General features: G+C 40.4%; 1 protein-coding gene across 1 annotated transcript in view; it reads right to left on the bottom strand.

The window, feature by feature from the left end:
- DACH2 (dachshund family transcription factor 2) overlaps nt 1-13,971 on the bottom strand; it is an 829,176-nt gene that overhangs the window by 194,938 nt on the left and 620,267 nt on the right. The window contains exon 5 of the mRNA XM_054720954.1: nt 1,340-1,498. Coding sequence (XP_054576929.1) covers nt 1,340-1,498 — 159 coding nt within the window. The remainder of the gene's footprint in view (nt 1-1,339; nt 1,499-13,971) is intronic.

Here is a 13,971-nt window from a genome sequence, read left to right on the forward strand (position 1 = left end):
GCTGCCAGAATCATAAAGGGGATTTTCTCAGGTCTTCACTTTGAAAACCTGATGGGATTCCCCTCCTGGAGGTATAAATCATGAAAGTGTAGGGACTCCCTAAGTACCTTTCAAGCTATTTTCACATTGAGTCTCCAGGAATCACTCAATTACTCTTTAAATGCTCTAACATGTCCAGCTGCTGCTATTGTTCCCTATATGCTATCATTCTCTGCATCTGCCTATATTTCCTGTTTGGGGGATAGCTAGGCCCTGTGAACTCAACCTGAGATGGATTTAAGAGTTGTTGATTCCATTTTTTTTATTGTTATGAGGACAGGAGTGACAACTTCTAAGCTCTACATGTCAAACCATAAACCAGAAGCCCTCTAAACTTCTCTCCTTTATGACATGTCTACCTTAGTCAGTCCTTTTTTGACTTCTTGTAACATATTTATAACTTTCCTGGCATTAATTTTGTTTTCCTTTGCTTAATTAACGTTCCATTTTTATGGGAGATTTCAGTCTTGAGATTCTCCCTTTTTTATAGTAAGACACCATAACTTTTATTATGCTTAATAGCTGATGAATTTCATTAAGATTTGGTGCATATTAAAATATCTCATAATTCCTTCATTGTCTTAATCCTAGGTTTTAGTGAGAGAACACAAGTCTTAGGGAAAAATTAATGGACCCCTTCTCGCAAATTTCCTATTTGTAAAAAGTGTAGGATTTTAGTCAAGCAATGTACATACGACCTGCTTTCCTACAGCAATAATTCTGTCTCTGACATTTCTAAAAACAGCATCTAAAGCAGAATTTGTATACATAAGCAATAGTTTGATTACTGAGTAATAATAATAGTAATACAGTACTTTACTGCCAGCAGCACTTCCTTTATTATTGTTAGCCTCATAAAAATCTTCTAATGAGTGGGTAAATTTTTATTTCTACTTTTAAATTGTGGACAATTACACTTGGAAAAGTTAGCTGACTTCTCCAAAATAAAAAAGTGATGTGGAATTCAAAATATGTGGAATTTAAACCCAAGTTTACATGACCATAGACAACATTCTTAACCACTCTGCTACACGTAGCACGTATTTTACTCTATTACATGACCATTCAATCTGTCTCAACTCTATAAACCCTACACTTTCACTGGGTTAAGGATCCAGAATGCTCACTATGGTACCACAAAAGCATTGCTAAACCTTACCCTTTTCCAAATAAATTCGTCTTTGTCTACCCTTCTGACTTAAAATTTAAAAACCCTATTGAAGAGAAATAGACTAGCCCTACTGGCCCAAGGTTTCCATTTTTTTCAATACACCAAGTTTTTGGAGGATAGTATACTTACTATTGGTCAGCAGATGGTTCTGCTGCAGTGGATTGAGGGTAGGAGCACCCCCAAGGCCTGGCTGGCTAACCAGAGCTGCATGAGTAATTCCATGTTGAGGACCAGGAGCAGCAAGAGGAGACTGCATCTTATCCTTATCCCATGAGCATTCACTTCCACCTAAAAAAACATTCATATGAATAGACTGTAATTTGACAACATTACATGAAAAGGCTGGTTAAAATTCCTTTTTAGGATTATAATTATTAATATTACTTATTAAAATATTATTAAGCATTGTAAGTCATGATGATTTTCAAAGCTTTCAATAGTCTTGGATTTAAGCTGCTTCGGAAAAGACTAAATAACTCTCACTAATAATGTAGGGGCACTTGTCTTACAGGTAGTCTAAACAAATCTGGAATCATAATGAATAGCTTTTGAAAGCATTTATCTGTTGAAGGCCATTAACTGAACACTACTGGCTTCAACCCTCTGAAATACATGTGCTATGTTTTAATGAAGAACAGTTGCTGTTCATTCAAACAGAATACACTCATTTTTAAGAGCATGATAAAATTCAAAAATATTTAAGAGACAAAATGATCAGTTATTTTGTACTCAGGTCCAGCCCTCAAAAGGCTAATCTCTTCACACATATCAGGCTTTTGTACAGAATAATCTGGATAAAATATAAAACCATGGCCCCCAATTTAAAATTGTACTTTCCTTTACTCATCCATGCTAGAGAGTGAAATAATGTGCAGACTACTATATTATGCAGACTACTATATTATGGCAGTGATCTACAGTGGTATAGATATTTCACTTGGCACTTAGCATACTATGAGGATGGAACCATTGCTTAAACCATATAGAAAACAATCACAGAATTATTTCCCCTCACATACTTTTAAGGAAATGTCTTTAAACAGAGGGGTACTGGGTTTAATTCTAGTCTCTTTGGTTGCAGATAGTCTGGCTTTAGAAAACAAAGTGGTTGTGTGGACAGTTCCATCTATATGCTTGATTTGGCTCATTCATCTAGGGGTCAGTGGTTCAGCTCTCATTCCCATGCTGGTATTGTGACATTAACATCTCTACCTGGTTGACTATCCCATATACTGCCTGAAACATTGATGCTGTTTTGTGGCGAAGTTTTAGCCTGGGAATCTTGGGCACTCTGTAGAATATGTGCATTTACTGAAACAAACAAACAAAAAACAAACAAACAAAAAAGTAAAAAGAAATCAGGCTCATATTCTTAACATTAAACATTGTACTTATTTTCAATTCCTTGAGTTCCCTTCCAGGCTTTGTTCATGGAGATACTTATTTTAACATTGTAAAAACTCTGTCATGTTGCTTCAGGTATCATATTTACTAAGTGGAATGGCTACTTAGTAGTCTAGTGAGTTTAATGTACTAAAATGTATTAAACATCGGACATTGAGTTAATTTCAATATTTTTACTATTATTACACCATAACAACAACATTCATTTGAACTATTTCCTTAAAGTCAATTAATTTATGAGTCAAAAAGCTTGAATATTTTTATACTTTTGCTCTCAAGTGCCACATTTACCCAAACAGTTTCTAGAGCTGAACATTTTTAAGGAAGCATTTTCAGGGCCAATTGATATTCTTCCTGAAGATTTAAAATTTATTTAAGAAAACTACCTACTAGAATCTCTGCCACCTTTATACCTACTCATTGACTCCTATGCCAGCTCTGAGAATCTACATCCTCCTAAGCACTATTTCAATACCCCTTGTGTCAAAGTCAATCTCTAATCCAAAAATGGGGGTCTTGGCAAGAACCAAGATGGCAGCATAGGTAAATGCTGGTACTCGCTGCCGCTGCCTCCCACACTACATTAAAATTACAATAAAAAATCAGAGCAATCATCATCCAGAACTGCCTGAAATCTAGCTGAATGGAAGTTCTACAACTAAAGAAGTAAAACTGGTAGGAGGGACAGAGGCATGGAATGCTCTGGTCTGGAACCCACTTGTGGTGTGTTTTTAATTGATAGAGATATCTTGGCTTCAGAGGCCTCCCATGAGGAGCAAGAGGTCCCAGCCCCATACCAGACCACTAGCCCAGGGTTCCAGGGTTGAGAAGAGAAATCCTTACAACTATGGGCTGTAAAAACCAGCGGGAATTGTGATTCAGTGACATTGAGGCTACTGGAGACGCAAGTAATTCCTCTTAAAGGGCCAGAGCACGTACTTACTTGGTCTTGCTTGCTCTGTGCTCCAGCACTAGGTGGAGGCATTGGGGGAACCAAGGACATTTGGGGAGGAACTGGATTGTCTGGCATTGGGGCAGGAACTCGGGGGCGGCTTTCTTCTAGCCAGGGTTGCTCAAGGGGCTCATTGTTCCTATGTTGGGACCTCCCCATCTCAGAGCTGACTGCATCTATATCTGAGTTTCCATCAGTGTGCCCCACACTGTTAGCTCCATTGTAGTGATTTCTTGAGACCATGCCCCAGCCAACGTGAAGCCCCAACTAAGTTGTTTGCAGCAGTTTTTCCGTATGAATGGCCTGTCCTGGCTCAGGCTTCAGCCTTTCCTAAAATCTCTTAAACAAGCAGCAGCTGGCATCACTGTTCCCCACACCTATCAATAAGAGGCCCAAATCCTGGAACTAGCACCAGCCTGCCTTGCTTCACAGCTTGGCCTAGTTTGGGCACTTCCAAGCCTAATACAAATAGCAACCATCTGCAGATTGCTGGGTAGCTTCTCCTGAGTGGCCCAGTTAGTAGATGACTTTGCACATCCTGGGAGGCCCCAGAATCAGTGCACCTGATAGAGAGCTTCAGACCACACCAGATTACAACTGTATACATACACAAGCAACACATTCAGGGGAAGACTCAGTAATCACCAAAGTCCCACTAAAGCAAGTCCTGCACCATAGGGTGTCAGCTGCACAGAAGCTCTTCCATTGTAGTTACAGCTGGTCCTCTCAGCCAATTGGCCTGGAGGTCAATTCCTCCCAGTGAAGCCAACAGCAATCAAGGCTCAACTACAACAAGACTGTGTATACATCCCACACAGGGTTGCACCTGGAGTGCCCAGCTCAAGTAACAGGGGAGGTTGAGCCACTGGGCTCTACAGGACACCTACTATACAAGGCCACTCTATCAAGTCCAGGAGACCTAGCAGCTCTACATAACATATATAAAGAAAGACAGGGAAGCAGCCAAAATGCAAAGACAAAGAAACATGTCACAAATTAAATAATTGAAGAAATCTCCAGAAAGAAAACTAAATGAAATGGAAGCAAGCAAACTACTAGATACATAGTTCAAAACAATGGTTATAAGGTTCCTTAAGGCCCTAGCCAGTTTGTCTCAGTGGATAGAGTATCAGCCTTCAGACTGAAGGGTCTCAAGTTTGATTCAGGTCAAGGGCACATACCTCAGTTGCAGACTCAGTCCCCAGCCCTGGTCAGGGGGCACATGCAGGAGGCAACCAATTGATATGTCTCCCTCACATTGATGTTTCTCTCTCTCTCTCTCTCTCTCTCTCTCTCTCTCTCTCTCTCTCTCTCTCTCTCTCTCTCTCTCTCTCTCTCTCTCTCTCTCTCTCTCTCTCTCTCTCTCTCCCCTTTCTACTCTCTCTGAAAATCAATGGCAAAATGTCTTTAGAGAGGGATTAACAACAACAACAACAGAAAATATGGTTGCTCAAGGATTTTAATGAGAGCTTCAAGGGACTCAAAGAGAGCTTCAAGGGAATAAGTGAGACTTTCACAGATCTTAGTGAGAATTTTATACATGAAAAAAGAGCAGTCATAAATTGAGCATACACTAACTGAAAAAATAATTTACAAGCATTCAACAGTAGAGAATTCTGAGAATCAAAACAATAATTTAGAATATGAGGAAGCAAAAAACACCCAATCAGAACAGCAAAAAGAAAAAGAAATAATCCAAAAATATGAAGATAGTGTAAAGAGCCTCTTGGACAACTTTAAGCATGTCAACATTCACATCATGGGGTTGCTAGAAGGAGAAGAGAGGGAGCATGAAATTGAAAGTGTATTTGAAGAAATAATGACAAGGAACTTCCCCTACCTGGTGAAAGAAATAGACTTGCAAGTCCAGGAATTGCAGAGAGTCCCAAACAATATGAACCCAAAGAGGCATACATCAAGGGTTAAAGACAAAGAGAGAATCTTACTAGTAAAAGCAGGAAGAGAAAAGCAGTTAGTTACTTACCTACAGGGGAGCACCCATACTACAGTCAGCTGATTTCTCAACAGAAACTTTGCAGGTCAGAAGGGAGTATGAAGAAATATTCAATGTGATGAAAAACAAGGACCTACAACCAATATTTCTCTACCCAGGAGAGCTATCATTTAGAATTAAAGGTCAGATAAAGAGCTTCACAGACAATAAAAAGCTAAAGGAGTGCATCATCACCCAAGCAGTATTACATGAAATGTTGAAGGGCATTTTTTAAGAAGAGGAAGAACAAGAGAAAGAAGAAGAAGAAGAAGAAGAAGAAGAAGAAGAAGAAGAAGAAGAAGAAGAAGAAGAAGAAGAAGAAGAAAAAAAAATGAACAATAAAATGCCAATAAGTACATATCTATCAATTATTGAATTTAAAAATCAAAATAAATGAACAAAGAATCTAATGAACAAAATAAACTGATGAATAAAATAAATAAAATCAGAGGTATGGAAACATGAAACACACTGACAAATCTCAGAGGTAGGAGGGGGGGAAGGGAGAGATTAATTAAAGATCTTATATGCATATATGCATTACCTATGGATACAGACAATAGGGTGGTGAAGGCCTGGGGTGGGGCAGGAACTGAGTGGAGGGGGACAATGGGGAGAAAAAGGGAGACATCTATAACACTCTCAACAATAAAGATTTTTCAAAAATGGAGGTCTTTTCCAGTCTTCAACCAGATGAGTTTCAGACAAGGAAACACCAGATTTTGTAGCATCATATGTAAGGGCTGAGGGGTACCTGCTCCTGCCTGTATGGAAAAAGATTTTCCAATCAAGTGGCTAAGTAATAAGTAGCTAACTGTTCAGTTCTTGCTATAAGCCATTCAGATTCCATGCATGGAAGCTTAGAAGGTAGGAAATTTGGTTTAATTGGATATACTGGCTTAATGGACCAGAAATCTTTTACCTTAATCATGAGGAGATTTGGTGTGTTCTTTCAAAACAGGCAACTCCCTATGATTACACCAATTGTTCTCTATTTTTTTCCAGATGTATTTTGTTGTATAGTTATTGGCTAAGAGCAGGGAGGCAACTTATATTTAGTGCATTGACAGAAATCAGCATTCACAAATTTGAAATTCCAATTAAAATCAATAAGATATTGTTATGCTGTAATGAGCAGGAATGGTGTGGTAAGGAGCATGTTTTAATAAATGATGAAAGTAACCACATTGCAATGCTGAGAATACTTTATAGTAACACTAGAGGCCCAGTACATGATTGAATCATGCACGTGTAGGGTCCCCTACACGCTTTCGCTTTCAATCGCGGTGGAGCTGGGTGCCTGTCCGCTGGTGCCGGAGTGGACAGGCACCCAGTTCCCAAGCTTTTGATGGTCTATGGCGGGATGTGAGCTCGCTGCCCCAGAGGCCCCTTTTGTTCCGCAGCACAGCCATGGTGCAGACGCTGAGCTCCTGCTGCCACTGGCGACATGAGCTCAGCGTCCTGCTGGCCCAATCGGCTACCCCGGCCACCCTGAGTCCCGCCCCCTGTGCCTCCCTCTGGCCCAATCGTGGGCATAGCGGAGTGATGGTAATTTACATATTACCATTTTATTAGGTAGGATTGGGCAATAAACATGATTATTATCAGATCATACAAAGATTAAAAAAACAACAAAAAAAATTATTGAGCAAAATGGAACCACTCCATCATTTTAGCACTATGTCTAAGATATGAATTGCCTTACCATTACAGAACTGTAATTTGTAATATAAGTAAAATATTAACAAAGAAAGACATTTGGACAATACTAAATTATACCACAAATATTAAAATGGTATTGCACCATCACAGCAGCAATGCATACAGAAATACTCAGACTGAGACTATGTCCATATTTATTTTATAAATTGAGAAACTTTTAGACCTCATTCAGTATTTAAGGGTGGTTTCTGTATTAGTCTAATGTTTTATAATCATACTAGAGGCCCGGTGCATGAAAATTAATGCACTGGAGGGGGGTCCCTCAGCCTGGCTTGCCCCCTCTCACAGTCTGGGAGCCCTCAGGCATGGGAGGCGACCCAACGATCAGGGAAAGGTGACGCCCCCATCACACCTCTGTTGCTGCCACCGCTGGCAGCACAAGCCTCAGCCAGCCCTGGTTACCTGAGCCTTGGGCAGCCCTGGGCGGCTGGGCAGCCACCATCCTAGGCTTGCCTGTGTCTCAGGCCAGCCCTGGGCAGCTGGGTAGCCACCATCTGAGGCTTGCCTATGCCTCGGGCAGGCCCTGGATGGCTGAGCAGCCGCCATCCAAGGCTTTCCTGTGTTTCAGGCATTGGCTGAGCAATCGCCATCCGAGGCTTGCCTGCATGTTGGGCCGGCCCTGGGCACCGCTATCTTGTGGCTGTGGACACCGCCATCTTTGAGGGCATGGCAGTCAATTAGCATATTCTCTCCTTATTGGCTGTGGGTGCCACCATCTTTGTGAGGGTGTGATGGTCAATTAGCATATTCCCTCTTTATTATATAGGATATTCCAAATAAACTGGAATATAAATATTTTTAATCATGAAAGGATTCCAAAGTGTTTTTCTGTGTGCTTTGATGAGAGCTTTAGATTAATTTATCTGAATTCTCTTCTCTTTAACTACTGTGTTGAAAGTTATAGAGGGTAGTTAGAGGCTGTAGCCATTTCTAGTGAGTATGGATATAAGAAATCATCATATACTCTGAAGGCAACTGAATAATATGGGACATACTTGATATTTGCATCACAATGGCATTAAATTTCTGGACATATTTTTGTCTTTTGACCTAAAATTATTACCAGTTTTCAGTTTATGCAAACTGACTTATGACTTAGTTTGGAAGTTTCTGTAGTCATAAACTATACATTGCCCTATGCCTCTTTTTCAGTTTGTAATAATATGCATTGCACTTAATTCTATCAAAATATTTCAAAAATATTTTACCAATCTAGTGTCAATACTTTTTTTTCACCACTATGTGAAAGGTTTGGGTTTGGGTATCCACTGTCTTTTTACTATCTAGGTATCTATCTACCTATCATCTATCATCTGTCATCTATCTATCTATCATCTATCTATCTATATCTATCTATCATTTCTAGATGTGTTAGTTTGTTCAGACTGCAATAACAAAATACCATATACCATAGACTAAATGTTTGTGCCCCCCCATTCATATGTTAAATCTTCATCCATGATGTGATAGTATTCGGAGGTGGGCTATTTGCAAGTTGACTGGGTCATGAATAGATAAGTGCCTTTATAAAAAAGACACAAAGAGCTTTTGAGCCCCTTTTGCCATATGAGGACACAGAAAAAACATGAATGTCTATGAACTAAGAAGGGGGTCCTCACTAGGCAATGAATCTGTCAGCATGTTGATCTTGAGTTTCTAGCCTCCAGAATGGTAAGAAATACATTTATGGTTTTTATAAGCTACCTAATGTATGGTATTTTTGGCAGCCTAAATGGACTAGGACACCACAGACTGGGTAGATTAAATGGAAAAACTTTATTTTCTAGTGGTTCTAGAGAGTAGAAGTCCATTATCAAGGTGGAAACAGGTTGAGTTTCTCCTGAGACCATTTTTTTTTTCCAGGTTCTATTTTATTTATTTTTTTATTATTTTTTTTAAATACGTTTTTATTGATTTTTATTTTTAATGAAACTTTATTGTTCAGATTACAATTGTTTCTCCTTTTCCCCCCCATATCTCCCCACCACCCAGTTCCCACCTCCCCTCTGCCCTTACCTCTCCCCCGCCCCCGTTGTCCTTATCCATAGGTGTATTATTTTTGTCCAGTCTCTTCCCATACTCCCCACACAGACACCCCTTTCCCCCTGAGAATTATCAATCCACTCCCATTCTATGCCTCTGATTCTATTAAGTTCACCAGTTTATTCTGTTCCTCAGATTTTTAATTCACTTGACTTTTAGATTCACTTGTTGATAGGTATGTATTTGTTGTTCATAATTTTTATCTTTACTTTTTTCTTCTTCCTCTTCTTAAAGAATACCTTTCAGCATTTCATATAATACTGGTTTGGTGGTGATGAACTCCTTTAGCTTTTTCTTATCTGTGAAGCTCTTTATCTGCCCTTCAATTCTGAATGATAACTTTGCTGGGTAGAGTAGTCTTGGTTGTAGGTTCCTGCTATTCATCACTTTGAATATTTCTTGCCACTCCCGTCTGGCCTGCATGGTTTCTGTTGAGAAATTAGCTGATAATCGTATGGGAGCTCCCTTGTAGGTAACTAACTGTTTTTCTCTTGCTGCTTGTAAGATTCTCTCTTTGTCTTTTGCCCTTGGCATTTTAATTATGATGTGTCTTGGTGTGGTCCTCTTTGGATTCCTTTTGTTTGGGGTTCTGTACGCTTCCTGGACTTGTAAGTCTATTTCTTTCATCAGGTGGGGGAAGTTTTCGTTCATTATTTCTTCAAATAGGTTTTCAGCATCTTGCTCTCTCTCTTCTTCTGGTACCCCCATAATTCTGATGTTGGTATGCTTGAAGTTGTCCCAGAGGCTTCTTACACTATCTTCAACTTTCTGAATTCTCTTCTCTTCATGCTTCTCTGGAGGAGTGTCCTTGGCCTCTTTGTATTCCAAATCTTTGAGTTGATTCTTGCGATCCTCTAGTCTGCTGTTGGGTCTCTGTATAATATTTTTTATCTCAGTCAGTGTATGTTTAATTTCTAGTTGGTCCTTTTTTATATCCTCGAGGGTCTCATTGAATTTATCGGCCTTTTCCATGAAATTCTTGAAAAACCTTATAACCGTGGTTTTGAACTCTATGTCCAGTCACTTGTTTTCCTCCATTTCTTTGGTTTGTGATCTGTTTCCTTGCCTTCTCATTTTCACTGCTTCCCTGAATTGGTAGGGTAGTTTTGTGTACTAGATGTCCTATTGGTTCAATGGGTCAACCTCCCAGTTACTTGAGGTGGACACTCTTGGTGTACCCTTGTGTACTGTGTGTCCCCCAGCAGGAGCTACAGCAAGAACTAGTTTTCTCCTCCTTTGCTTGGGCGGTTTTGGAGCAGTCTGGAGCTGCAGTTGGTTAAGCTGCCACAGAACATGCCATTTATATGCAAAAGCCTCTGTGTGGAGCCTGGGCGGGTTTGTAGAATGTGTGGGGCGGGGCCTCAGGGCTGGGCGGGGTCTCAGGGCGTCACTAGGCTGGGGCGTGGCCAACGGCGATGGCTGGCGTCAGCCTTCTCTGCCTTTCCACGTTTCCAAGTCCCTGCGCCCCGTGCTCCAGCGCAGCAAAACAATGATTGTTGGGCGCACCTCTGCAAAAAAGTCACTCTCACTTTCCGACCCGATGGCCAAGAGTCCAGCTTCTCCCCGTAGGTGTCTGGGTCCCCCGAGTGTCCCCAGAAACTGGATTTCAGAGTGATCGGGAGCTTGTCTCCCTTTGGGTTGAAGAAAAGCCGTGCACCCAGCCGCCTGCCGCCGGCCCGATTCGCGCGCGTGCGCGCGCGCCTCCCTACCTCAGCTTTTCAGCGTTTGTGCCCCTTTCTCTTCTTAGTTGTAAATCTTCCACTCAGCCAGCTTTCCCGTGTTTCTGGGTGGTAGACGTTTTGTCTTTTAGTTGTATTTTTGAAATTGTTGTGTGAGGCAGCAGATTAGTTGTTTAACTATGCCGCCATCTTGGTTCCTCCTCCTGAGACCATTTTTGTTGACTTTCAGATAGCCACCTTCTCCCTATGTACTTACATAGTCTTTGATCAGTGTGTGCACATACCTGGTGTCCATTCGCATGTCTAAATTTCAACTTCTTATAAGGACACCAGTTAAACTGGATTAGGGCCTACTATTTGGCTTCATTTTAACTTAAATACTTATCGAAATAATGTGTGATCACATTATGAGGTGCTGAAGGTTATGGCTTCAACATATCAATTTGGGGGGAAACAATTTAGCCCATACCACTAGAGTATACACCTTTTACTGAACCAGATCATACTAGCTTTGTGAGGGAATCCATCTAGTAAAGAGGATAGAACTGCATAGCATTTCAACAAGGCATATTTAGGAAACTAAGTAAGCAGTGGGTTAGGGAAAATAGAGAAACCTCATCAAAATCTTCATCTTTATTTCAAGAAACTGTATTAGGTATAAATCTAACCCAATACAGTTATAAATAAAGATACTAATGTAAAAAGAGCAATATATTCTAAAGAATTGAATTATTTCAGCCATTCTACATTAACTACTTATCACTGTTTTTACTCAATGTTTTGTAAAACTAAAGCTATGAAATAAACAGTATAGAGACTGTCACTGCATTAATGCTATAGATAATTAATTAATTTAATCTCAACTTTTCCAATGAGAAAACTAGAGAGAACTACATTTTTATAAGCCCCCACCTAGTAGAAATATACACTGAGTGGCCAGGTTATTATGACCACCCCATCAGTACTTTGTTGGGCAGCCTTCAATACTGTGGCGATTCTTCTTGGCATTGACTCCACGAGATGTTGAAAGGTGATGCGAGGAATCTGACACCATGCCTGGTGAATACCACTGTCCAGTTCTGTGATATTTGATGGTTGTAGAACCAGCTGCCTAATGGCTCTTTTGACTTCGTCCCACAAATGCTCAATTGGATTGAGATCTGGTGATTGTGGGGGCCACCTAAGCAAGGTAAAGTCTCCCTCATGTTCTTGAAACCACTCCTGCACAATACGAGCACCATGGCATGGTGCATTGTCTTGTTGGAAGAAGCCATCTCCATTAGGATACACCATCAACATGATAGGGTGAACCTAATCAGCAACGATACTTAGGTATGTTGTGCTATTCGGACGTTGTTCCACACGAATTAAAGGGCCCAAATAATGCCAGGAAAACATGCCCCAAACCATAACACTGCCCCCACAAGCTTGAAGGGTTGTACTCATGCATGTGGGGTGCATGCTTTCATGCTGTTTCCGTGAAATTCTCACTCTGCCATCTGCATGATGCAACTGGAAACATGATTCATTGGACCACATGACTTTTTTCCAATGCTCGACTGTCCAATCCTTGTGTTCCTGTGCAAATTTTATCTTGGTAACTGCAGACAGCAAAGGTGTTCGAACAGGCCTTCGGCTTCCATATCCCATACGATGCAGTGTATGGCTAATTTGCCTACAAATGTCAGGTGGTCATGATAATCTGGACACTCAGTGTATATTCCTAATTAGAATCAGTGTAAGAATAACAAAGTGATGCATTTATTGGGAAATATTAATTTGACAATGCATTTGATAAATGTCCATTGTCTGAGTTAAAAATTCTTAACTATGAAATTTTAATGTTTTTTCTTTAAAACCATTTTAAAATACTAAGTTTCTCAGAGGATTGTTTATGTTTGCTGCTTTTTCTTTGTGGGAGATATGGCCAGAGGGCAGATACCTCTAAATCATGGGATCTTTACAATAGACAGAATTTCATAGATGGTAAGGACCTTTATATCCATCTACGTAAAATAATATTTTTTTAAAGGAGCAGGAGCATAAGATGAGTAGTATCTAATGCAGTATTTTAATTTGCCAAATTTTTGCCTTCCTATTACTCTTCTAACACCCATTCTAGTAACAGAATGCTTACTAGGGTCAGGTTTGTAAAAAGTTCGGAAAATATTGTGTGTTTAAAAAATGACCATAGGACTAACAGGCCAAAACCTAAAAGTATTTAAAATGGATAAAAAATAAATCAATTATTAAGACTCTACATACAAATACCAAACACCATGCTTAACCTTAATACTTTCATATTGTCAGACTGGTCCTCACTTTCTTAATGTGCTTTGCTGTTAAGAATAAGTAAAGGGAGCTGATAAAACATTGATATCACAATGAAGGGTATCAGAATAATTTTATAATGAGTGTTCATCATCCTTCCTTATGGTTGGTAATTTACACTAATAAAAGAGAAACATGCAAATTGACCATCACCGCTACGTCAACCAGCCAATCAGGAGGGAATATGCAAATTAGAAGGACAAAGATGGCAGCCGCCCAGCTGCTCCAAGCACAGAGTGGCCGGCCGGGCGGGGCAGGACACCTGCAATGAGAGGAAGGCGGGGGTGAAGGGATCTACACAAGCATTCCAGCTACAGTGAAGATGAAGACTGCGGACTCCGGAGTCTGCAGCAAAGATAAAGATGGAAGACGGCAGACTCCTGCTTGAGTTTGCAGTGAAGACAAAGATAGCAGACTCTGGCCGGAGTCTGCAGCAAGACGAAGGTGGCAGACACTGGCCAGAGTCTGCAGCAAAGGCAACAGACTCCGGCCAGAGCAAAGGCCTGGGTCCCTAGTGCCAGAGGAAAACCGGTGCTGGAAGCCAAGGGAAGGAAGGCCTATTGCACGAATTTCTTCTTGCAACGGGCCTCTATTCATCTATAAAATGTATAAACTACTCATTCTGTGGGTTTGAGTT

The sequence above is a fragment of the Eptesicus fuscus genome, chromosome 1 (assembly GCF_027574615.1).
Source record: "Eptesicus fuscus isolate TK198812 chromosome 1, DD_ASM_mEF_20220401, whole genome shotgun sequence".
In the NCBI taxonomy this organism is placed as follows: domain Eukaryota; kingdom Metazoa; phylum Chordata; class Mammalia; order Chiroptera; family Vespertilionidae; genus Eptesicus; species Eptesicus fuscus.